The sequence below is a fragment of the Phacochoerus africanus genome, chromosome 4 (assembly GCF_016906955.1).
Source record: "Phacochoerus africanus isolate WHEZ1 chromosome 4, ROS_Pafr_v1, whole genome shotgun sequence".
Classification (NCBI taxonomy): domain Eukaryota; kingdom Metazoa; phylum Chordata; class Mammalia; order Artiodactyla; family Suidae; genus Phacochoerus; species Phacochoerus africanus.
The window spans coordinates 38,653,886-38,680,526 of NC_062547.1; the positions used below are offsets into that span (position 1 = coordinate 38,653,886).

The following is a 26,641-nucleotide window of genomic DNA, read 5'->3' on the forward strand; positions in this document are numbered from 1 at the left end:
GTTTGAAATGCTTTATAAATTGTATTTCATTTAATCCTTATTGTCTCCTTATGAAGTAGTACATTGGTGATATGATACAAGGTATCACAGGGCATAATAATGCAATATGTTGCAGATAGAAAAGTAAAAATACCCAAAGTCCCACAGTTTTTCAGTATTTGAGGTAGACTCTAAACTCAGATTCAGCTGAACCAAGGAATGCCTATATGCACCTGATTTTCATCCTTTTGTTTACCAATATTATCGAGTAATCACAGTGTCTTGGGTTCTATGCTGACAACTTAAGTATGAGAAAGATTAAGACTGTCAGTACCATCAAGAAACATCCAGCTGGTGGAGGAGACAGACATAAAAATAAACTCCTGCAAGGATGTGTTATGGGGACTGAGGCAGAAGATTGTAGAAGAGGTAGTGGAGGACCAAGGAGAGAAAGATATGTTCCAGTAGTGACATATTTCAGGAGGAGCTGGCACTTGAGCTGCATTCATCACTGTGTAGAACTCTTCCCCATTCCTGGTGCCATTGCATAGAGTAAGGTGGCTCTGTGATCATAGCGAGAGACTGGAGACAAATAGCCAGTGTTCTTATGAACCTTTGCAGCTAATTCACAGTGTGTGAAAAAAATGGCGGAAATTTCTGATATAATACATAGGACATTCCCCACATATGTAATGGAGTTAATGATACCTTACCTATCCTCATAATGAAGTTGCATGTGTATTCCAAATGGGCTGAGACATGATGTCTTAAATCTGACATCGAAATTTAAAAAACAAAAACAAACATAAACAAGTGGGACTACATCAAACTAAAAAGCTTCCCCATAGCAAAAGAAGCAAGCAACAAAATGAAAAGACAGCATTATTTATAATAGCCAAGACATGGGAAGAACCTAAAAGTCTGACAGAAGAATGGACAAAGAAAATGCATGAAAATATAGTGGGTTCAGTTCCAGACAACCACAATAAAGCAAATATCACAATAAAGGAGTCACACAATTTTTTTTTTGTTTCCCAGTGCATATGAGAGTTGTGTCTATACTCTGCTATAGTGTGCAATAGCACTATATGTAAAAAAAATGTATAAACCTAAAATCTGACTAATATCCATGAGGATGCCGGTTCAATCCCTGCCCTTGCTCACTGAGTTGGGGATCCACTGTTGCTATGAGCTCTGGTGTAGGTCGCAGATGCATCTTGGATCCTGCATTGCTATGGTTGTGGTCTAGGCCCATGGCTACAGCTCTGATTTGACCCCTAGTCCAGGAACTTCCATATGCCGCAAGTGCAGGCCTAAAAAGCTGTGTGTGTGTGTGTCTGCAGCAAGGCTGGATCCTTTAACCCACTGCACCAGGCCAGGGATAGAACCCATGTCTCTGCAGCAACCAGAGCCACTGAAGTCAGATTCTTAACCCACTGTGCCACAGTAGGTACTCCTAAAAATATCTTATCTCAAAAAATGCTGACCATCATCTTAGCCTAGTCATGGTGGTAACATCAAAAGTGACTGGTCGGAGTTCCCGTCGTGGCGCAGTGGTTAACGAATCCGACTAGGAACCATGAGGTTGCGGGTTCGGTCCCTGCCCTTGCTCAGTGGGTTAACGATCCGGCGTTGCGGTGAGCTGTGGTGTAGGTTGCAGACGCGGCTCGGATCCCGCGTTGCTGTGGCTCTGGCATAGGCCGGTGGCTACAGCTCTGATTCGACCCCTAGCCTGGGAACCTCCATATGCCGCGGGAGCGGCCCAAGAAATAGCAACAACAACAACAACAAAAAAGACAAAAAAAAGTGACTGGTCACAAATTGTCATAACAGATATAATAATAATGAAAAAGTTGAAATATTGTGAGAACCACCAAAATTTGACAGAGAAAGCAAATGCTTTTAGAAAAATGTCATTGATAGACTTGCTAGATATTGAAGGTTACCAAAAACCTTCAATTTTTGAAAGCCAAATATTGGTGAAGCATTAAAATGAAGTATGTCTGTGCGTGTTTAGAATATATAATGGATTATTGTCCAGCCATTGAAAATAAGATAATCCCGCCTTTTGAAACAATATGGCTGAAACTCGATGGCAGTAGGCTAAGTTAAATAAGTCAGACTGAGAAATACAGTATGCTTTTACTTAGATGTGGCATCTAAAAATGCCAAGCTCATAGAAATAGGGAGTAAGATGGTGGTTGCCAAGGGTTCGGGGAAGGAGGAAATGGTCAAAAGATACAGATTTCCAGTTATAAGTTCTGGGTATCTGATGTACAGCGTGGTGACTATAGTTAACAATATTGTTTTATATACTTGAAAGTTGCTGAGTAGATCTTAAATGTAACCCTCACACATAAAAGTTAATTATGTGAGAGGACAGAGATATTAACCTTATTGTGGTAAACATTTTGTAATACATATTCATATAAAATCATCCTGTTATATACCTCAAATTTACATATCCTATATGTTAATAGTATCTCAATAAAGTTGGAAAAAATAAAAACTGCAAATCAGTTTAGGTAACACTATAAGGAGTTCACCTAATGAGATCTAAATGTATGAGTACTTTGAAGAGGAATATTGGGATTTCATCACATTTTGATGATTTTTCATCATACATTTGGATAATCTAGGCTTTAAAAATAAATATATTTATTATATACTGATTGCAACAAAATTCATATAATAACCAATGTCAGAAAGTCAGAAAGAATGTTTTCCCTATTACCCTCATCCTACTCTTTAGAAGCTACTGTTGAGTTTGGTATATATCCTTACAAAGCTCCTTGTAGGTTCATACACATTCTCATATAATTTTTACACATGTAAAGAGAATAATATTTCAAAATTATCTGTGTACTTTATCCATATTTTCAAACATGCAATATTCACCTTAGTCAGAACAAGATGTTGGTCCAACTGAAGTAATTTAAGATTTATTCAAAAAAGAATATAAAGAGAAAGCACAGGGTAATATTTAGCATCTAATATCCATAATAGAATCTTGCAGGAGTTTGATATATTGAAATACAAGCATTATATATAGTAAAAGCATTTACCTAATTCACTTGGTTTCGCAAATGATTAAACATTAATTTATCATATGACTCAACAATTCCACTTTTAGGTATTTTCCAAGAAAAATGAAAACTAGTTCTATATAAAAACTTGTACATGAATATTTATATCAGTATTACTCATAACAGCCAAGAGGTAGAAACCATCAAAATGTTCATCAACAAATGGATAAATGAAACCTGATATATTTATACAATGGAATATTATTCATCTATAAAAAGAAATAAAATACTGTTATATGCTATAATATGGATGGATTTTAAATCATTATGCTAAGTGACAGAAACCAGTTACAGAAGACTACATATTATGTGATATAATTTATATTAGATGTCTAAAATAGCAAAATCCGGAGCTCCTGTCATGGCTCAGTGGTTAACGAATCCAATTAGGAACCATGAGGTTGTGGGTTTGATCCCTGACCTTGCTCAGTGGGTCAAGGATCCAGCGCTGCCATGAGCTGTGATGTAGGTCGCAGATGCGGCTCGGATCCCGCATTGCTGTGGCTCTGGCGTAGGCCGGTGGCTACAGATCTGATTAGACCCCTAGCCTGGGAACCTCCATATGCCGCGGGAGCGGCTCTCAAAAGGCAAAAAGACAAAGAAAGCAAAATCGACAGAGGCAGAAAGTAGAACAGTAGTTGCTTAAAACTATGGGGGGGATGTCCGCTAAATGGTATAGAGTTATTCTTTTGAGATGATGAAAATGCTCTAAAATTGTGTTGTTGATCATATATGTGAATACTATAAAAGCCATTGAATTACACACTTTAAGTGACTGAATGGTATGTTGTTGGAGTTCCTTTCATGGCTCAGTGGATTAAGAACTCAAATAGTATCCATGAGGATGCAGGTTTGAATCCCTGGCCTTGCTCAGTGGGTTAAGAATCCAGTATTGCTGCAAGCTGCGGTGTAGATCATGATATGGCCCCCAGCCTGGGAACTTCCATATGTCACAGGTGAGGCCCTAAAACAAAAAAGACTCCTTCCTCCTAAAAAAGTCACTGAATGTTATGTTGTGTATTTGTAGCTCAATAAACTGCGTGGTTTTATCTAAATAAATTCATTTGACTTCCACTTGACAAGTCACCCATAGAGTTCTTCCAATTCATAGAGGAGGCAATTTCAGTTTGCCATTAAAAAAAGTAAAACGTATGCAAGACTGGATTTAGAATTAGGAAGAAGCAAGTATGACAAGTGGGAAATCCCACTGCTTGTGGCTTTGAAGGATGGTTGTAAGAAAGATAAGCCATAAGGAGGAAATCATACTAATTAGATCTGGATCTTATTTTCATCTTCCTAGGCTTCAGTCAGTAGAGGAATGTATGTCCTAATAAGGTCAGGGGATGGAAACAGATGCTGTTGGTACCTCCCCCTTGCCTTCACTCACCTAGAGTTTGCCTGCAGCTCCAGTGGACATTTTCCATAAGACCATGGATTTCTTCGCCTGGTTTTTTGTTTGGTTTGGTTTGGGTTTTTTGTTTGTTAGTTAGTTTGTTTGTTTTTCTGGTTGCGGGAATGTTCTTATTCTGGTGGGACAGGTAGAACTACATAAGTTATTCCTAGAAGCAACCCCCAATCAATGTGTGATGGGGATTGGTTGATAAAGACCATATCTTGTTTATTCCTCAGTATAGTAATTGTTAGCTTTATGTTAAACAGTCTTTAAAGACCCTCAGACTGAACCCTAGTTTCCCAGAGTGGTAAACCCACCAATAAACATATGCTTTACCTCCTGTCGCATTCCCTGAAATTACATCCTAAATGCAGTACTTTACCCAAGTGCTCATTGCAGCTTCTTCAATAAGCAGGAGGACACTGAAAGCAGGGGGTAATTGCCTGCTTTCCAGCTGGGGTCTCTAGGAGGAAACTAGGAAGTTATACAAAGGATGCACATGAATATGGATCAGCCCAGCATAATAACAAGGAATAGGTGGGTATGATCAGAAAGAATATCTAGTTGTCCTCAGTTTTTGTGTTTAGTGGATCATAAACTGAGAATGTGTGAAACTGCCACTTCGTGCTCTTGAAAGACCGAGAGCCTATATAGCAGAGGCTGATAGTAGAAGGCCACTGGGCCAAGGGACAAGAAAGGGACATGACAAAAACCTATGGGCTTTTAGTTAGCAAAATCTGGAGGAGAATAGAGCTGACAAGTGGAAGATAATGGCTTCTCTCTAGGAGTATTATCCAAGCCAATACAGTGGGTTTACTTGCCATAGGATGTCACTAGAAAATACCACAGGTTCAGTTGCTATAGGATGCCAGCAGGGATCCCAGTGACAGACTTACAAGGGTTATTTTGCCAAAGAAGAGCAGAAAGCAGCACATATATCAAAATCAGCATGAAACAAGAGACCCTTCTCCTGTGACATATTTCCTTCTACTAATAAACTGGAATGCCATCTTTGCAGTAGAAACAAGACAGGAGACAGGCTTTCTGAGAGACTGGGCATTTTTATCCTAGAATTTTACCCAGATCCTCCTGAAAGTACTCTTTATGTCTTTAGATAGATCCGTCTAAAGTGGAAGCCTAATGACAGTTAAAAATTATATTTTCTCCTGCTTACCATCAGGTGGCAGTCAAGAGTATCCAGAAAAAGTACTTTTTGTTGCTTATCTTAGTTTCTAGTGTGAGTTAAATTGTGAACTTAACTGTATACAAATGAGTTTACTGTTTTGTAAAATCGCCATATTAATTTTAGAGGGTGAACTGTGTTATATCCTATAATGTTAACTTATTTAATCATTTCTTTATTACATTTAGGTTATTTCCAATACTTGTTTGTTACAGACATTGCCACAATGAATAAAATATACTTGACCTATTAACTTTCTACACACATTTATCTATTTGAAGCTGACAAATTTGTGAGTATCTCTGTAACGTCAATTTTTGGAGTGAAATTGCCAGTCAGAGCATATGTAGTTTGTGGCTATTGCTTTAAATTGCTCATTTTGGAAATTTTTAGGCATTTACAAAAGTAGAAAAAATAGCTCTTAAAAACTCACATGTCTCCATTACTGAACTTCTAACAAGTGTGAGCACCAGGAATCTTGTTTTATTTATATCTTCTCCCATTTATTTTTATTTTTATTTTTTATTTTATTTTATTTTTTGTCTTTTTTGAGGGCCACACCTGAGGTACATGGATGTTCCCAGGCTAGGGGTCTAATGGGAGCTGTAGCTACTGGCCTATACCACAGCCACAGCAACTCAAGATCTGAGCTGCGTCTGTGACCTACACCACAGCTCACGGTAACGCTGGATCCTTAACTCACTGAGCAAGGCCAGGGATCGTACCTGCATCCTCATGGATGCTAGTCAGATTCCCTTCCACTGCACCATGACAGGATTAACCTCTCCTCCCCAATCTAGGATTATTTTGAGGGATCTATTCATCATGTCATTTCACTTGCAAATATTTAAAGTTTATCTCTAAAATATATGCACTCTCAAAATTATAGCAATAACATCATTATCATACCTGAAAATGATTCCATCATTGAAATGAAAACATCACTCAAATTTATGCTTCCTTCATAATTCTGCTGCTACTGCAGCTATTTCTTCTCTCCTGCTCCTTTTCCCATGAAGATTAGCAGTCATTTATCAGATACGTGTTTTGTAAATCTTTTCTCCCAGTTTGTAGCTTGTCTTTTTTATTCTCTTGAAATAGAAAAGTCTTTTGTGAGTAGAAAGTTCTAATTTTAATGAAGTTCAGCTTATCAATTCTTTCTTTCATGACTTGTGCCTTTGGTGTTTTGTCTAAAAGTCATCAACAAACCTAAGGTCATCTAGATTTTCTATGTTATCTTCTAAAAGTTTTAGAGTTTGGTGTTTTACATTTTGGTCTGTACCCATTTTGAGTTAATTTTTGTGGAAGTTATAGGGTCTGTGTCTAGATTTTTTTTTTAATGTGATTGTCCAACTGCCCTAGCATTTATTTAAAGGACTATCTTGGCTGCATTGTACTGCTTTTGTTCCTTTGTCAAAGATCAATTGTCTGTATTTATGGAGGTAGGTCTATTTCTGGACTCTTTCCCCCCCCCTCTGGAAACTATTTTCTTTCTTTTTTTTTTAATTTAATAATTTTTTTTTTTTATTTTCCCACTGTACAGCAAGGGGGTCAGGTTATCCTTACATGTATACATTACAATTACATTTTTCCCCCACCCTTTCTTCTGTTGCAAAATGAGTATCTAGACAAAGTTCTCAATGCTACTCAGCAGGATCTCCTTGTAAATCTATTCTAAGTTGTGTCTGATAAGCCCAAGCTCCCGATCCCTCCCCCCTCCCTCCCCCTCCCTCCCCCTCCCATCAGGCAGCCACAAGTCTCTTCTCCAAGTCCATGATTTTCTTTTCTAAGGAGATGTTCATTTGTGCTGGATATTGGATTCCAGTTATAAGTGATATCATATGGTATTTGTCTTTGTCTTTCTGACTCATTTCACTCAGTATGAGATTCTCTAGTTCCATCCATGTTGCTGCAAATGGCATTATGTCATTCTTTTTTATGGCTGAGTAGTATTCCATTGTGTATATATACCACATCTTCCTAGTCCAATGATCTGTTGATGGACATTTGGGTTGTTTCCATGTCCTGGCTATTGTGAATAGTGCTGCAATGAACATGTGGGTACACGTGTCTCTTTTAAGTAGAGTTTTGTATTTCTGGACTCTTTTATTTCTGTCCCATTGACCTATTTGTGTGTTCTTTTGCCACTACCATTACTGTCTTGATCCATTGTAGTTTTATAGTAAGTCTTAAAGTGGGGTAATGTCAGTCTTCCAAACTTTATCATCTTCAATATTGTGTTGGCTATTCCGGGTCTTTTGTCTTTCCATGTAAACTTTGAAATCAGTTCATTGATATCCACAAGATAACTTGGAATAAAAAAGTTTTTATTGCTATATAATTAACATGGGATTTTGACTGGCATGGCATTGAATCTATAAATCAAATGGGAAAGTACTGAAATCTTGACAATACTGAGTCTTCCTATCCTATTTATTAAATTCTATTTATTAAATTCTTTGATTTAATCAGAGTTGTGAAGTTTTCCTCATATAGATATGTACCTATTTTTCTAGGTTTATACATAAGTATTTCATGTTGGGCCTGACAATGTAAATGATACTATGTTTTTAATTTCAATTTCCATTTGTTCATTCTTATTATGTAGGAAAGTGATTGACTTTTCTATAATATCCTGGTATCCTGCAACCTAGCTGTAATAGCTTCCTAGTTCCAGACGTTTTTCCCCCTATTATTTCAGGTTCTCTACATAGATGATCACATCATCTGTGAATAAAGACAGTTTTATTTCATCATTCCCAATATGTATATTCAACTTTTGGTAGTTCCCCCTCCCCCAAGTTTCTCATCATTAAATTTAATGTTAGATGTAGGATTTTTATAGATTTTTGTTTTTATAAAGTTGGGAAAATCCCCCTCTCTTCCTAGTTTACTGAGAATTTTTATCATAAAAAAGTGTTTGATGTTGTAAAATGCTTTTTCTGCACCTATGGATATGATTGTGTGATTTTTTTTTTCTTCTTCACCTGGTTGATGTGAATGGATTACATTAACTGATTTATGAAGTTTCAACCAGCCTAGTAGATATGGGGTAAATCCCACTTGGTCATGATGTGTAATTGTTTGGGCTTATTTCGCTAATTTTCTCCCTATATATTTGAGATAGAAGTTTAATTGATTTTCATTATTTATTGTAAAAATATATAATTGTGATTTAGGTGCTTCCCACACATTTTGAAATATCAATATTCATTGTAAAATATTATCTAATATCCATTAGATTTCCTCTCTGATTCACGTAGCATTGATGGTTGTTTTGCTTCATTCCTGAACATTTAGGGAATTTTCTAATTATCTTTCTGTTGTTGAATTCTAGTTCAATCCACTGTGATCAAAGAACTGGATTAAAAATGATTTCAGCCCTTTGAAATTAACCACACATTTTATGAACCTGGATATATTCCATTTTGGTAAATATTTCACATGCACTTGAAAAGAAAGTGTATGTTGCCAGTTGGATGTAATTTTATCTATCAGCTGTCACATTGACTGCATTATTTAAATTTTCTATATTCTTATTGCATTTTTCCCTAGTCTAACAGTTATTATGTTAACATTTCTAAGTACTGTTGTGATTTACTCTCCCTTTTAGCTCTATAACATTTAAAAATATATTTTCCTATGTGTTATTAGAAAAATATTTAGACTAGTTATGTATTTTTTATTTTATGCTTTTTTTAGGGCTGTACCTGCAGCATATGAAAGTTCCTAGGTTAGGGGATGAATCAGAGCTGCAGCTACCGGCTTACTTCACAGCCATAGCAACGTGGGATCTGAGCCGTGTCTGTGACCTACACCACAGCTCACAGCAATGGCAATGCAGGATCCTTAACCCAGTGAGGGAGGTCAGGGATTGAACCTGAATTCTCATGGATACTAGCTGGGATTGTTACAGCTTGAACCACAATAGGAACTTCCTGTATTTTTTAAATTGCCACTTTTTTCACTATAAAATCTCTCAATCTTTAGTATTACATTTTGCTTCACAATCTTCTTGTGTGATATATGAATAGATCTATTTTATTTCATTTACATTAACCTTTCCTTGATGTATCTTTTGTCCATTCTGTTACTTCCAAACTTTTTTGTGTCCTTACATGCATTGATTCAAAGGAAAGCTCTGGGATTTTACCAGGGCTATTTGTCTTTGGTGGGACCTAAACTTGACTATTTTTCATAAGCCTTAAGGTCTGTTGAACACTCAGTTGAACTGCTCTTCTTTTTTGCTATTACTTTTACTTCTGAAATCTTCAATTTCCTCAAGGAAATAATCACCACAAATGCAGGCTTGATTCCTTTAGTCTGTTTTTTCTTTCCTCTTCTAGATACTGGTTCTGTCTCTAGTTCCCTTTGCCTAGTAATTTTCTGATATTTTAAATCAATTTTTAAGACATTTTACCCCATTGTTTTTGTTGTTCTCAGTTATAAAGATCTGAACAAAACTGAGGATATTACTGGAACTGTAATTTCTTGTTGTTGATTAAAAAGGGGGTGGGTCCAACACATTCCCATTAAGAATAATGTTTTCTGTATGCTTTTCTTTAATTTATCCTCTTAAATTAACTTTTTCTTCATTTTCCTTTATTTTTATTTATATTGCTGTTCTCTAACTTCTTTTGATGCTTAGTCTGTTTTTTCTATTTTTGTTCTTTTTAAATAGACTAATTAAAAGTTATATATTTTCCCTAAAAACAACTCACAAGTATTTACTATTCACAAATACTTCTTGTGTATACTAAAATTTGAGCTATATGATATTTTCAGTACCACCATCGAATTATTTTCTAAATTTGATTATATGATCCATGAGTTATTTCAAAATTTGTTACATAATTTTCCTAGTTATCTTTTTAAAAATTGTTTTATACATTGATTTGTTGTGAGCAGAGAAGATTATCAGACTGATTTTAGCCCTTGGAAATTGCTGGGGTTTTGTTTGTTCATTTATAATGACCTGGTATTTGGTCAGATTTTGTGAATATTTAGAATATGCTTGAAAAGAAATTCCTATTCTTCAGTTATTGAGTACCTTTCATGAAGACAAATTAATTCAGCTTTTAAATCACATTGTTCAAAGGATCAATAGATTTATTTATTTACTTACTTATTAACTGTCCCTGTGGTAGTTTGTACTATGTCAATTTGCTTAAGGTTGAGCTGCATTTCCCAGAAGTCTTGTCCTTATGCAGTGTTGGGTCAGATTTGCAAAAGGGAAGCAGCAATGTCTGTTGAAGCCAGATAGAGTCAAGGATACAGAGAATGGGATCCAGTGGGCTCTGGCTTGTCCACACTGTTTTCTACTCCATGTACAGATTTTTCTAACCAGCAGCGGCCCCAAGCCCATGAGGGAAGCTTGGCTGAAGTCTCACAGCCGTAACTACACTGGAGCCACAGCTTTCCAGACTTCTTCCTGAGCTTTCCTTCCTCATCTCACTTCAGCACTGGGATATCCTGGATGCTACCGTGGGTCCATGCATGGCAAAGTTTCAGGAGAGCGGAATGATGCCTTTTCTCTGACTCTCCAAAATCTCCCTCCCCGACCACGGCCTCCTGGTTCCTCCCACAATTTCAAAAGGCCTATTTCTATAACAAATCCTCTATTCTATAATTCATAGCTTTGCAGCCCTGATTAAGTCCTATCTGATAAGTGATCTACTCTTTTAAAACTTAGAATGTGATATGTTTACCTTAATTTTTCACCAGTATGCACTTTTCCTGAGTTGTGCACTTAATTTTTCACCAGTATGCACTTTTCCTTTTATTGGTAAAAGCAAACATTTACTTTTATCTCCCCCTTCAAAAATGTTTTTTCTATAGTTATTTTATGTGATTATTTTTTTTATTATTTTGTCTTTTTAGGGCTGCACCTGCGGTATATGGAAGTTCCCAGGCTAGGGGTCGAATTGGAGCTGTAGCTGCTGGCCTGCACCAGAGCCACAGCAACGCTGGATCTGAGCCATGTCTGTGACCTACACCACAGCCCACGGCAATACCAGATCCTTAACCCACTGAGCGAGGCCAGGGATCAAACCCACATCCTCATGGATACTAGTTGCAGCCACGATGGGAACGCCTATGTGATGATTTTCTTAACTGCACAGGTCTAGGTCTCTGACAGTATAAGATATGTGTATAACTGAGTCGTGCTGCTGTACAGCAGAAATTGGCGCAACATAGCACATCAACTATAATTTAAAACATTAAAAATAAAATGGCTTTACAGACACCCCTCACCCCAATCACAATAATCTACTGTTACAGTCCCACCAGACAAGGACTGGCAATGCCAAACGCTGACAAGGATCTGGAGCAACTCGAACTCTCACAAACTTCTGTTGGAAGTATAAGTTGATACAAGCCCTTTTTTAGAAATGTCGATATCCACTAAAGTGAAATATATGCATGCTAGCAATTTCACTTATACGAATCTAACAGAAAGGGGGATGTACATTCGGTAGATGACCGTGAGAGCACGAGAGAAGGTTTAGAGTGCTGGTGTTGTCTATCTTCCACATGGTGGTGGGTATGTGTATGTTCACTTTGTAAACAGCGATCAGCTGTACTCTCAGCTTTTTATCTGCCATACGTTTGTAAGTCATACTTCAAAAAAGGTTTACTTAGAAAGAACGAGCACCCTAAACCTTATAACTATTAAAAACAACAAAATAAAGTTTTTAAAAATGTTTTTCTATAGTTATTTTATGTAATTATTTTCTTAATACACAGGCCTAGGGCACTGGCAGTGTTAAAATTTCAATTACTTCTACGCACCGCAGGGTTCAAACAGTTTGACAAATTTGGAAACTTTGAGTCTACAGGCCTTGATATATTTTTTTTGAAATTCTCATCAGTCTTATATCCTTCCAAAAATATCCTGGAGAATTTTAAAAGCCCTTATCCCAGAGACTCTACTCCAAGGGATCTGGGATAGGATCAAGGGAAATGCATTTCTCACAACTAGCCCAGATAATTCTAAGGAAGGTGTTTGTGGACTTCTTTTTGGGAAAAGTGCATCTAGAAAAAAACTGGGAAATACCTCAATATACCACTGTTCTCCTTGATCCTTTCTGTTCATTTTAATCATTTTTCAAAGTAGAAAAGATAAAAAGGCGAAACAACAATATTACCACCTTCTCCATTTTTTTCTGGACCATCCAGACTCTTCCTTTAAGAAGTTTTCATCTCTAAGTATGATAAACATGTAATTTTGTTTAAAAATGTTACATGTAATGTATTTTAGTGTTTCTGAACAACAAAAAATAACTTAAAAACCTCTTCAGAAAAATTACATCAACACTTTACTGTAAGAATAAGCTGAGGTCATGTCAAAATGTAATTTAAAATTAATTATTCACTACACAATTTGAATTCCTTGAGATTTAGGAAATTTATGTATGTGTAACTTAAGAGCAACTTTTCCTGAATACCTGCATCCGTGCAAAAAAAAAAATGAAAGAAAGAAAAGAAAGCACATCTTTTCTTGGTTATGGCTGACACATAATCATTCATAGGAAAGGCATACCTAGTCAAACAGTTTTAGGGGACAGAAGCATTGCACACACATTCAACCACACTATTCTTCTTAATATTCTCCCAAATTTTTACATAATCCTGCAATAACTGACATATTTGAATTGTAACACATAAAGTAGGGGCGTGAAAATCTGTCTAGGAAAAAAATAACATAATAGTTATAGGGATTCACAGTAGCTGACTTCTAAGCTTGGCCAAGGGCACTTCTTGCAATGCTCTTTTCCTTAATGACATTCTTGGATAACATAGTAACTACCATTGACTAAAAACAACCATTAGAGAGGTTCTTTCACAACAATAGATTCACCTTTTGAATCAGCGGTACAAATTCCTCACCCTCAAATGAAGTAAATCAACACAGAGATCCAGCACTACACATAGCCACGGACACGGCAAAATTACTTTGAAACCTAAGTTTTACTTTGGACACATAACAGTTTCCAACTTGAAGTTTCCTTGGCTTTTCTGTCACCCTCGTTAGATGGTTTAGGAAAGAGACATCCCTCTTACCACCCACAGCAGCACCAGGCACCTCACGACCCCTCTCCCCATAGAAGCACAAACACAGGTTCAAAGGAAAGCAAGCCTATCTCCTACTTTTGTCTCTCCCCTTCTTTATTGTCTTCTGTCCTTTTTCTTTTTCTTGATAACTTGCTTGATGGCTTAGTCAAAAGAAGATTGTTAAAGTCAAGAGGAGTCATGAGATGCAGCAAAAATAAGACAGCATTCCATTTAATTAAGACACCCCCTTTCTTGATGGGTTCCTCTAAAAAAAAGTTTTTAAGTGGATTCTGCTTCTCTTGTGCAAAGAAAAACTGATAGAGGCAAGGATTTGAGATACCATTTGAAAGGTTATGTGTTTTTGATTTATGAACTTCATATTATTTCAAATAAAGTCCCCAATAATTCTTGGAGCATTTCTGAAAAAATAACTATGGGTTTGACTGAATGATAAAAACATCTGAAAAAAAAAAAAAAACCATCTGCCACGCTGATACATATCAATTTACATTTTGTCAGGTGCTCAATTCAGCCTGCTCACAATACTAATGGGTTTAATTAGATGAAACAAACCTATCTGAATTGGTTTGGCTTCAGAATTTGTTTACTAAACATTGAGGAAGTTGAGGGATACTTGTATTTCCTTTTAAAATCTGTGAAGCATGAAGAAAGTTTTTTGTAGAAAATTGAAATGTAAATGCAAAGCTCTTGTCAATAACATTTTAAAAGGAAAATATTTACCAATCATAGGAACTATTTACTTGTCTTAAAACCTATTTCTTCCCTTCCCAGTTTCTTCACACAGCCTAGAGACCCAACACTTGAGTTGGTTTAAGATTGCAATGTATAGATAACTTCATGAATTAAATTTGTCTTTATTTATCTTACAGTCTAGCTCTATAAACAACATTAAGCCATAAAAATTAAAACTTATATCCAAGAAACCAATTTCCATGCTCTTCCTTATTTTTATTAGCACCCAGGAAGGAAACAATATGAGCTATGCAAAATGTACAACATCTTAGTAACATAGAGTTTGATTTGACAAGCCAAAGATACTGCATCTGTGGCTAATTTCATAGTTAACACTGACTGTTTCTCTCAAGCAAGAACATATGTCTCCTTCACATGTGAAATCATCCTTTAATAGTGAGATCATTTCAAATTATGCAAAAAATGTTCATAAAATTGACCTAGTGGATGACAAATCATTACTGCCAATATTGGGGTAACTGTCTCATGGTTTCATAAAATTCATAATCCTCAGTTCTAAATGTTTAATATTGATCACTAGTTAATACTATCTGCCATACACTTAATACTGAAAATTTTGTAAAAAACATATTAGGATCAAATAATGAAATATCACTTTTTAAAAAAATCTTGTAATAAGGTTTCTTCTTTTGTGTACAATTAACAAACACTATTCTTTTGAAACTGAAATGTAATTTGAAACTAGAGATTTAAATGTTATATAATTAAACTGCATGTCTCTATGGTGTTAAAATATATACTAAGTATTGTTAAGGGAAAGAAAAACAAGAACTGGGGTACCTGTTCCATAGGCCTAAGTATGAGAGAAATAATTTGAAAAATACGTATATGCATTTTTTACTCAGATATCAAATCCATCACCTCATTTTTACTTGGATCCACATTTGGTGTTAAACTCTGTTATTGATGTTAAACTTATAATTTCTCTAAAGCAAGCTCACATCTGAGATGTTATATCACATCAAATCACCAGTACAACCACATCTTGTGGGTCAAAGGCATAGGAACAAGGCACTGAGTACTGTACAGAGGTGTATCAATAGAAAAGACTGTAAACTCATGAAAAGATTTGAGACTACTTTAAACAAGATAAAATTTCATAAACAACTTGTACCTAACTGATACAAATAGTTAATGCTCAACTAGGCTTCATGATGCAAAAGAGACATTGTGGAAGAAAAATGATTTTAAAAAATCAACAATTTTTTTAGATTGAAGTCAATAAATTAATCAACATACATTGTCTATCAATCACTAATTACTAGGAAGATACATTAATTCCTCTATAATACCTTTCATTTACTTGAAGGGCTGAAACAATCTAACACCTTCTCAATGCTATTTCCCAGATAAGACAGTCCAGTCTTAAAACAATTTTTTACCAAAATGTTATATAAAAAGAACTGAGTTGTTAAGTCTTTTACTGAAATCCAAATGTTCAATCTCTTGAAAAATCAATTTTGTATTTACCTGGAAGGACTATTTGGAATTCTGATGGAAATTTACCTTATGCAGGATGACTTGGGGAACAAATATATTTTAACCAATATTTTTAATATGTGAGTTTTCTTATGTCATCTGATTCTGGTTTTTCATCTGCATAGTCTAAAATGGCAGGATATATGTATGGTTCAGTAGACCTCTTCTTTTTTTGATGGGAAGGAGATACAAAATAACCCATAGAAAGAAAACCAAGAAAATGTGCAGCTGCACTGGAAGGTGATGGGACAGCCCATACCCAGTGTTTACTTTTAAACTGTAACATCCCATGATTTTCCAATATTCTGATTTCACACATACATTTAACAATCATTTACAGAACCTCAGAAAATGATACCTGGGGAGGGCCCAGCCAATGAAGCAGACAAAAGGTATTCTTCCAACCTCTACTAAGTGATCTCTATAAAACTATACAAGAATTTTGAGTTGAAAAAAAAAAAAAAAAGAAGAAAGGGTACAAGTGACACATGGCTTCTGACTTCTGGCCCCAAACCCAGGGAAAATCATGAAGCCAGATAGGCAACTAGCTGCTTGCTCGTTATGTTGATTAGACTGATGATTTAGCAAGATGTACTTTGTTTTCCTGAATAATGACATGCTTGGCAAATTCACTTGAATTAATCCTCAAGTTCTCTTTTAGTTTGTTAAGCTCAAAATCATGGAGAATTTTGACAGTCATTAACTTTTCTCGCTTGATTCTTTCCAGAACATCTTTTGGAACATCAGGGATCATCCAGGCCAACAAAAATTTCACTAAAAACACAACGTGCTAGAGGAAACATAAAAGAAAATCAGAGGCACTGTTAGAGGTGTCAAATGTTCAGCAGAAAGTTCTTACAAATCATCTCATTCATTTAATAAACTGTGCTCTAGAGTTCCTGTTGTGGCTCAGTGGTTAATGAACCTGACTAGCATCCATGAGGATGTGGGTTTGATCTCTGGCCTAGCTCAATGGGTTAGGGATCCAGCATTGCCATGAGCTGTGGTGTAGGCTGGCAGCTGTATCTCCGATTCAACCCCTAGCCTGGGAACCTCCATATGCCGTGGGTATGGCCCTAAAAAAAAAAACCCCCCAAAAAGTATACACTGTGCTCAATACAGAAAGTAGAAAAAAAAAAAGCAAGGAGATATAGCCCCTGTCCTGGAACTTTCCTAAAAAGACCAACTTAAACAAGTAAATTTATCCTAAAATATGTAATTATAGAGATTCTAATTGAATGTGGCTACTGAACATAATCTTTACGTATGCTTCCTAATGAAAACCTAACAAAATGTCTGTAAAGAAATTTTAAAAATTGTTATCATTCACAAAGACACAAAGAAAAGGGAGGAAACAGTGAAAACAGACTTGAAAGAATGAAAAAAGATAGCACTTAAATTTGCAATTGGTGATATGGTGATGGCAGAAACCAAGACACAAGCCCATTTTCTTTTCAATCATCAGAAAAGTTCAATAAAGAAGGATTAAGAACTCTGAAGACACAGTGTGGGTGGAACTAAAAGAGGGTTAGTTAAATTTTTGTATAAGGGACGGATGCATGTTCACAACATCTCTCCCATCCATGTCCAGGTACTACTTCTCTCCAAACCCTGGAAGCAATTAATTGCTTTATTTTCTGTAGAAATTAAGACAGAAAGCTGTGAACTCAGGGGCAGCAGAGATAGCAGAAGATGGAGATGTGGCACCATGCTGAAAACAGGGCAACACAATGAAATTCAGCATGCTGAGTCATGAGTTATCTGGTCTCTCCTGCCTTTTAAATTTAATTTATCTTATTTATTTTATTTTATTTGCTTTTTAGGGCTGCACCCATGGCATATGGGGTTTCCAGGCTAGGGGGTCCAGTTAGAGCCGTAGCCGCCAGCCTACACCACAGCCACAGTAACACGGGATCCGAGCTGTGTCTGTGACCTACACCATAGCTCATAGCAATGCTGGATCCTTAACCCACCGATTGAGGCCAGGGATCAAACCCACAACCTCATGGTTCCTAGGCAGATTCATTTCTGCCGTGCCACGACGGGAACTCCTTTATTTTATTTTTTAATGGCCACACCCATGGCATAATAGAAGTTCCCAGACCAGGACTCAATCTGAGCTGCAGCTGCAACCTACACCACCTCTGCAGCAAGGCTAGATCCTTTAACCCACTGTGCTGGGTCAGGAATGGAACCTGCGCCTCCATAGCAACTGGAACCGCTGCAGTCAAATTCTTAACCCACTGTGCCGTAGCAATAACTTCTCTTCTGTCCTGCTTAGCTCTCAACTCAGCTGGGGATTTAAATTACTGTACATGTATAACCTTGATGAAAATAAAACAAATAAAAACTGATTGGAATTTAAATATGCTCACATTAGACTTCTCTAGTCTGCTACTGGCCTTCACTGTTGAGTGAAAAAGTGCCTTTCATTTATTTATCTTTCTCTCATTGGCCTTCATGTCTTATGATTGGTAGCACTCAGTCTGTAACTTAGTCAAATATTCCATCTGTATTGGTTCTCTTTTACTGCATGCCTTATATCCATAATTATTCTAGTTATTCCACAAGGGAGGAAGCATAATCTAGTAGACAGAGGTTTGGCAGTGAGACATTGGGCATTGAGATCCAGCTCTGTTACTAGCTAATCATCTTTAAAATCAGTTAATTACCTGATTTTGCTGACTGGCAGATTCATTTGTCAAGGGTAAATAATAAAGTCGAACTTACAAAGTTATTATATATAGCCCCTGGAACCAGTATATAAGTATTCAGTAAATCAATGGGATCTTCTGCCCTTGGATTGACCTCACGGAACGAGGTCCTACTTTTTCTTTTCTGCCACCTTAGTATCTTCAACAATGGGAAGTGAATAACAGGCAATCCCTTATACTGAAAATATTCCTACGTTATTTTTTATGACAACAAAAGCTTCTTTCAAAACACGCTATTGAGATAAAGCTAATTTTCTCAGGAGCCAATATCTTTAGAAAGGTAGGCCTAAAGGGAGAAAAGAGATCAACTAGAATGAGAGTTAAGAAAGGCTTTACCTCCATAATGATGATGAATGTCATCTTGGCAGCAAGGACGTGCCAGTACTGCATATTATGAAAGTATTTGTCCTCGTGGTCAGGAGGATTTCTGTAATCTCTGTACCTGAAAAAAAGGAAGTACATGAAAAAAATTAGCTGTAACATCAAAGACATCTAGCATAAATTCACATTATTTCTTTTAAGAGACACTTTTAGTTGATCACAAAAGTCAAGTCAAAGGAAAATAACTGCAATTATGAAATATTTTTCTTATACAGATAAAAATCATGCTTTGTTACTTGTATAGTATAGACGTAGCAGAAGACATAAGTGAAACTTCTCTCCTGTCCTTCAAAGATAAATTTCTTAAGAGAGTTAGCAAATTTGCTCTTTCCATTCTATTCCCTCTGTTCCTCTCAACACAGGTAGTGCTGCCATCTTTCACTGACACCAATGGTCCCCTGTCATTAAATTGAGGGACCACTTTAATCTACATCTTATTTGACTGTGAGGAATAGGACTGGACATCATTGACCATTTCTGTTTTCTTTCTTTCTTTTTTTCATGGCAGCAGATGTGGCATACAGAAGTTCCCAGGCTAGGGGTCAAATTGGAGCTACAGCTGCTGGCCTACACCACAGCCACGGCCATGCTAGAGCTGAGCCACATCAGCGACCTAAACAGCAGCTCACAGTAACAGTGGATCCTTAACCTATCTGAGGGGGGGCCAGGGATGGAACCCGCATCCTCATGGATACTAACTAGATTCGTTTCCACTGAGCCATGATGGGATCTCTGACTATTTCTATTTTCTTGAGATTCTATATTCTCTTGGCTTATCTGACACTGCACGGTTTTTGTTTTCCATATTATCTTTCTGGGGTTTTCTTGGGTGCTCAATTTGTGAGTTCATTTTTTTCCTTCAAAATGTCTAGATATTGATGTTCTTCAAAGATTTAGTTTGACTGGGAAGTGATAACATCAAGAAATCTGACAATTGTCCATGTTATGATGCCTCTCTATATAAATGTGGAATATAATGATGTTTTTGTCCACCTGTGTTGCCATATTTTGCTTTTTTTTAAAGTTGGAATCCCAGATGAAGCACTTGGTTTAAGGTTTAAGTTAAAAATCTTGATGTACCATACATACATTATCTATCTATCTATCTATCTATCTATCTATCTATCTATCTACATATCTATAAAATCTTTAAATCCTAAAGTAAAAAGATCCTCACAGCACATGAGACACTGAGTGTAAAAACAGCAGGTTTACAAATCCAGTTTCACACTCCCTACATGGAACTAACCTTAAAATGGGATGGCTGGTGAACTAATCACATTGTTATTTCTTTCTTTCTCACTCTGTCTCTTTTTGAGGACACATAGTTAAATTCGAATAAGTTAAATGCACATATAACATGACTACACAATGTAATCTATAGATATTACAACTTGGAACCAAAGGGGCATTCGTTGGAGAAAATTTTTCCAATAATTTTAGAAAATAAACAATTCAAAATTGATATTATTTTTACCCATAATATTCATTCCACTTTCCCAAATCAGAACCCTACAATGTTTGGATTCCAAAATTGATACACTTTATTTTTCCAGGATTTTTAATGTCCCAAGTAATTTTTTTTTGTAAGACATGAAGGAAATGGAGAACTTAAGAAAGACATTTAAAAAGCAAAATGAAAATCTAAGAAAACAAGAGAAAAACCTGCATGTGGTGAAGTCTCGCTTCTCTGAAGGTACAGTGTAGTTTGGAAAATCGGCTATCAGGAATGTTGACAGGCTGTTGTTGACATACCCTTTCATTGGCTGCATGGTTTCGGTTGAGTAGGCATAGTAGTAAACTAAACGGGGAATCATGTCTGATGTAAATGCAACAATAAAAGCCTAAAGGAAAAAGCAAGAGGGAGATCATCAGCTGATTTTTATATCTTTCAGTTCCCTGGGCCATATGGATGGAAAAGGATTAGAATGCTATGATGAATCACGTTAACAATATGAGTCTGGCTTAGAACATGAAATAGTTCATTTACAGTGTATGATCAGTATTCTAAAATTTCATTAGGTTACAAGTGCCTACTTTGAAAATTTAACCTAAATGTATGTCTCCAAAAATACCTGGCCTCTATTGCTCTCCACCATACTTAGCTATTTCTTATATTTCTTATTGTTTCCTAACACAGTTCTACTGTTCTTTACCAAATTTACTTGCCTAGACCAATTCCAGAAGCTAGGACAGACTGAGTGTGTGTGGGTGTGTGTGTGTGTGTGTGGGTGTGGGTGTGTAGAGAATGGAGAATGGAGAGAGAGAAGACTATGTGCTCATAAATTTGCCACAGTTCAGTACAGTTAATTTCAGGATTTGATTCCATAGGAATGGTGTTTTCCCATGCTTTTTCTCAAGCTGTAGAACTGTGAGATAAATCAGTTTAAAAACATCTGGTTCTGCTATCTACAATGCTAGTGGTAGGTTTTTAAAATCTTTTAATATTGCTTCTATATCTGCTGGTTCATTTCAGGCTTTATGTCACTTATTAAATACATGTTGGTAGTTTTATTTTCTGAAAAAGTGACCATTTCAAAGAGATTTTAAAATGTGTTGGAATAAATGCATACATAGCACTCATATTTTTTTCTCCTGTACTTTATAACTCTTTTTTTCCTTGTTTGAGATTTTCAGAATTTTGTGTTTTCAACAAAACAACTTTTGATTCACTTAGCAATTATATTGCTTTTTGTTTGTTTTCTAATTTGATTATTTCTGATCTTCTTTCTTCTTACTACTTTCTATTGATTAGTTTCACATTTTTTAATATCTTAAGTTACATGCTCAGCTCATGTTTTCTTGTCTTTTTTTAATAATAAAAGTATCTTTTAAAAATCATTATAAACAACCAAAAAACCCACTAAACCAGCTATAATGGAAAAAAAATAAGTCATTTAAAAAAAGCATCTTTTGCCACATACTTTTTGTAACTGTGGTTTTAACTGATTCCTAAAGTTTTCATTTTAATTAAGCTCTCTGTTTTTTTTTTTTTTTTTTTTTGGTCTTTTTGCTATTTCTTGGGCCGCTCCTGCAGCATATGGAGGTTCCCAGGCTAGGGATCTAATCGGAGCCGTAGCCACCAGCCTACGCCAGAGCCACAGCAACGCAGGATCTGAGCCACGTCTGCAACCTACACCACAGCTCACGGCAACGCCAGATCATTAACCCACTGAGCAAGGGCAGGGACCGAACCTGCAACCTCATGGTTCCTAGTCAGATTCGTTAACCACTGCGCCACGACGGGAACTCCCTAAGCTCTCTTTATAAATTTCAATTTTATCTCCTCTTTGTCCAATAAAGCTTCTTTAGAAGCATGAATGTTAAGTGGTTAAATTTTATTTTTTGTCTATATTATTATCAACTTCATTTTTATGTTATTATTATAGGCAAATATGCATTGTAAAGTTTCTGCTTTTGAGAATTCAGTTTTATTACTGTTTTTAATAAGTGCTCCATAAAAATAATAGGTAAATATTGTATATTCTGTCTGTCACATATAACTTTATATATAATCGAGCTTTAATTGTACGACTTAAATCCTTTATACCATTACTTATTTTTATATACTTTTTTACATGCTACAAAACTATACCATGGTATTTTAATTAAAAATTTAAAAAATTTTTTAATTTTTTCCTTGTATTTCTGAGATTTTGTATGTCATAGACTTGTCTATGTTGTTTAGCGCATATAAGTTTAGGGATGTTTTATCTTTATGGACTACCACCATGATAAAATCAACATAAGTAAAGATTGAGTTACACATCATTCATATCTCCCCATCTTCAAGAAAACCAAGTACAAAGTTATTCCACCAAAACAGGTCTACTTACATTAGTTGCAACAGAAAGGACAGCCATTCCATAAAGAATGTCTTGCCAAACACCTATGCTATGAGCCTTAGCAGCTACAGGTCTCCTGTACTGAGTAGTAAGCTTCCAGGCATCCACTCGAATCTCTATAATGTTATTCAAGAGAGCAAGAAGAGGAGCCAAAGGAAAAGAGGCCACAAATAATGTGACAAATCCAAACTGGATAACTGTAGGGACAAAAGAAAATTTCACAAACTCATCACTGTGGAGGGGCAAGGGAGGAACACCCTGCCCAATTCCCGCCACTTCCTTCATTTTCAAGGGATTTACACCAGCAAAACAGTCCAGGCCTCTTTCTAGCTGCCCAATTCCTCTTCTCTGTAGGAAGTATGGTGACTTATTTGGGTGTTGAAACAGGAAGGGGAAACTGGGCTTGCAAAGCCCAGTTCCATCCCTGATGTCTATTTTGAGATCTGCTTGTTTAAAGGAAGCACTAACTCTTGTTAGATAAGACATTCTTCTTATTCTTTGTAAAACAGTCTTTTATTATGGTTGGTGCTGAAGTCTATGCTGGTCTAGCCTTTACATTGGCATCAGCACATCAGGGGGGTAATCAGGTTTTCCATCTTGTAAACTAGGTACTTAACTTTAAGATCAGGGATAATGACTAATTCATTTGTATGCTCTGGGCATATAAAAGTACTTAACTATAAGCCTTATGAAGGAATGCATTATTTAAGATTTGAAGAAGCTAACAGAGGAAAAGGTAGTATAAACAAGACATTTCAGAATAAATCAGAAAATGAACCGTATAAAGTATCAGAAACATATACATATAAATTTTATGTGGGCATAGGAAATACACATATCCTGGAATGAGGTATTTGTTACGATCCTGATCCTCTGCAACAACTCAACATCTTTTTTTTTGTTTGTTTGTTTTTTGTTTTGTTTTTTTAGGGCTGCACCTGGGGCATATGGAGGTTCCCAGGCTAGGGGTCTAATCGGAGCTGTTGCTGCTGGCCTACGCCACAACCACAGCAACGCTGGATTCGAGCCATGTCTGTGACCTACACCACAGCTCACGGCAATGCCAAATCCTTAACCCACTGAGCGAGGCCAGGGATCGAACACGCAACCTCATGGCTCCTAGTCAGATTCGTTTCCTCTGTGCCACGATGGGAACTCCCTAACTCGGCATCTTTTAAGATAAGTTTTACTCTATTTCCTCACTAACACTTAACACCTGGGTAAACTGGCTTCTCTCTCCATTTTTGTTTTTGTTTTCTTTGCCTTTGTTTCCATCGATGCTTGGGGTAAACAAATCCATGCAGCTGGTAGACTGGGATTCCCATGTGAGTGAAGAAAAAATAATGAGATGCAAAAATGGCTTTCCATTGAAGGAAGAAAGAATCTTCCACTAGTACTCAATTTTTAGATAGATTCAAGTGTTTCTGGATTTCTTCTTTTCTCTAAGACTTTCTCTGTAGAATCAGTCTTGCCATCTGCTAAAACAAGGGAACAAACTGCATCCTACCTGCCTTCTCTACTGAACCAAGAGATAGAAACCAAAGAGATGAAGTATTATGTAGAAACAGCTTGAATTTCCAGATTCTAAACACAGATCTTTACTCATAATCTCTGTGGGCCATAGCAGATTACTTAATCTATCCAAGTTTCACTATCCTCTAAAATAAAATGTAGTGAATAATGACCATAGAGTAGAATGTTTCAAGATTAGAGATAATGCCTGTAAAACATCCAGAATAAATTATTATTATTATTATCATTGTTTGGTCTTTTTGCCATTTCTTGGGCCGCTCCCGCGGCATATGGGATGTTCCCAGGCTAGGGTCGAATCAGAGCTATAGCTGCCAGCCTACGCCAGGGCCACAGCAACGCAGGATCCGAGCCACGTCTGCAACCTACACCACATCTCACGGCAACGCCGGATTCTCAACCCACTGAGCAAGGCCAGGGATCGAACCCACATCCTCATGAATTCTAGTCGGATTCGTTAACCACTACGCCACGACGGGAACTCCCAGAATAAATTATTCTTAGTTGTGTCTCAATAAATGGTAGCTAATCTTATTATGAAACCTTGATTGCATCTTTTAATTTCAGTTATAATCTCAGCTGTGTTTATGTATCAATTCACTTGAAACATACAGTTAATTTAAAATTACAGCTTTATCACTCCATAATGCAAGGGCTACCTGACTTTACAACTGGAAACTTCTTCTTATCTGTCCTAATTTTCCTATTTTAATTCAGGTATTAGATGTATGTTAGCAAATTCAGGTCATCTCATTTATTCTACCATGACTTTTATGGGCCATGAGGATAAGTTGGGAGAACTGTCCTCCTTATTTCCACCAAAGAAACAGAAAAGGTCTCTTGAGAAGAAGCAGGTAGACTCTACAAGCAGTCCCCATCATTATTTCTCCTAAAATTTCACTTCTAGATCTCTTCTCTGTTTAATCCTTAGGATATTATGCATTTTTTTGTATTCAATTCAGGTTTTCCTTACATAACTGCTTTTAGCCTTCTTTTCAACTGGAAACAAAGGATTGCATGCACCTAATATATGTCAGATTCTGGAAATGTTTCTCAATGTATTTCCTCTTAAGCAGTTACTGAGGCAAACCAAAGGAGAAAGCTATTTATTTATTTTTTTTAAATTTTATTTTCCTACTGTACAGCAAGGGGATCAAGTTATCCTTACATGTATACATTACAATTACATTTTTTCCCCCCATCCTTTGGAGAAAGCTATTTAAACTAATTTGGGACAGGTATTAAAAATGATCCTTACTTTATTTGATTCAACAATATTAACTTCTAATTGGTAGGAAAAATTATCTCTGAGATTGGTGTTTTGAAACTAAATTTCATTTTGCATTCTATTTGGTGGCCAATAGAAATAGTGAACCAATATTTTCCATATCCATCCATCCACTGTCCAATGATTTATTGAACACTTACTATGTCCAAGGCAGGAAGAAATATTAAGTGCTGAAAAACACTTATTTTACTCAGTCTATTCTGTGTTTCAAGACAGTGGTTGAAAATTACCTGTTTCCAAGTACTCATAGAATAGCCCAAGAGAACCAAAAGTTTCAAGGTCATGGTCCTGCTCCCATCGACTGTATAGCTTTTCCGAGTTGGTTCGAGCTTTTCGGCGTCTCCACCAATTCAGAATCAAGCTGTTGGAAGTGATAAGAGTAAATATATAGGAAATAGGGTTTAAAAGGAAGAGATCAGATAATCAAAATGGTAGAGCTAGAAATTGGCAGCAAGAGAGGTTGAGTAACTTAAGATCACAGAACAAATAAAGATATGACTACAGCTAAACTCCAAGTCAAAATCTAGTGTTCTGTTCACAATATTTGCTGAGGGCAAAAGATCTTTATTAGGGTGATTTAAGAAAGTAAAACAAGTAATATCATATGATGTTTGTCTTTCACTGTCTAACTTCACTTATATGTGGAATCTAAAAAACAGATACAAATGAACTTATACAAACAGATTCAGACTTTGAAAAACCTATGGTTACCAAAGGGGGTGGGGTGGGGGGAGGGATGGACTGGGGATTTCAGATTGGCACATGCACACTGAGGTATATGGAAGGTATAGTATAGGGAACTCTACCCATTATTCTGTGACAATCTATATGGGTAAATAATCTGAAAGAGAATGGATGCATGTACATGTATAACTGAATCGCTTTGTTTACAGCAGAAATTATCACAACCTTGTAAATCAACTATATTTCAGTA

General features: G+C 36.3%; 1 protein-coding gene across 2 annotated transcripts in view; it reads right to left on the reverse strand.

Annotated features, from left to right (window-relative positions):
* Positions 1-14,551: 14,551 nt before the first annotated feature.
* The window catches only part of ANO5 (anoctamin 5), an 81,953-nt gene continuing 69,863 nt past the window's right edge, over positions 14,552-26,641 (reverse strand). For both annotated transcript variants that reach the window (XM_047776131.1, XM_047776132.1), the window contains exons 18-22: positions 25,938-26,068; positions 22,881-23,086; positions 20,710-20,888; positions 19,000-19,105; positions 14,552-16,739 (exon numbers count right to left, since the gene is read on the reverse strand). In XM_047776131.1, coding sequence (XP_047632087.1) covers positions 16,518-16,739; positions 19,000-19,105; positions 20,710-20,888; positions 22,881-23,086; positions 25,938-26,068 — 844 coding nt within the window. In that variant the 3' untranslated portion in view covers positions 14,552-16,517. The remainder of the gene's footprint in view (positions 16,740-18,999; positions 19,106-20,709; positions 20,889-22,880; positions 23,087-25,937; positions 26,069-26,641) is intronic.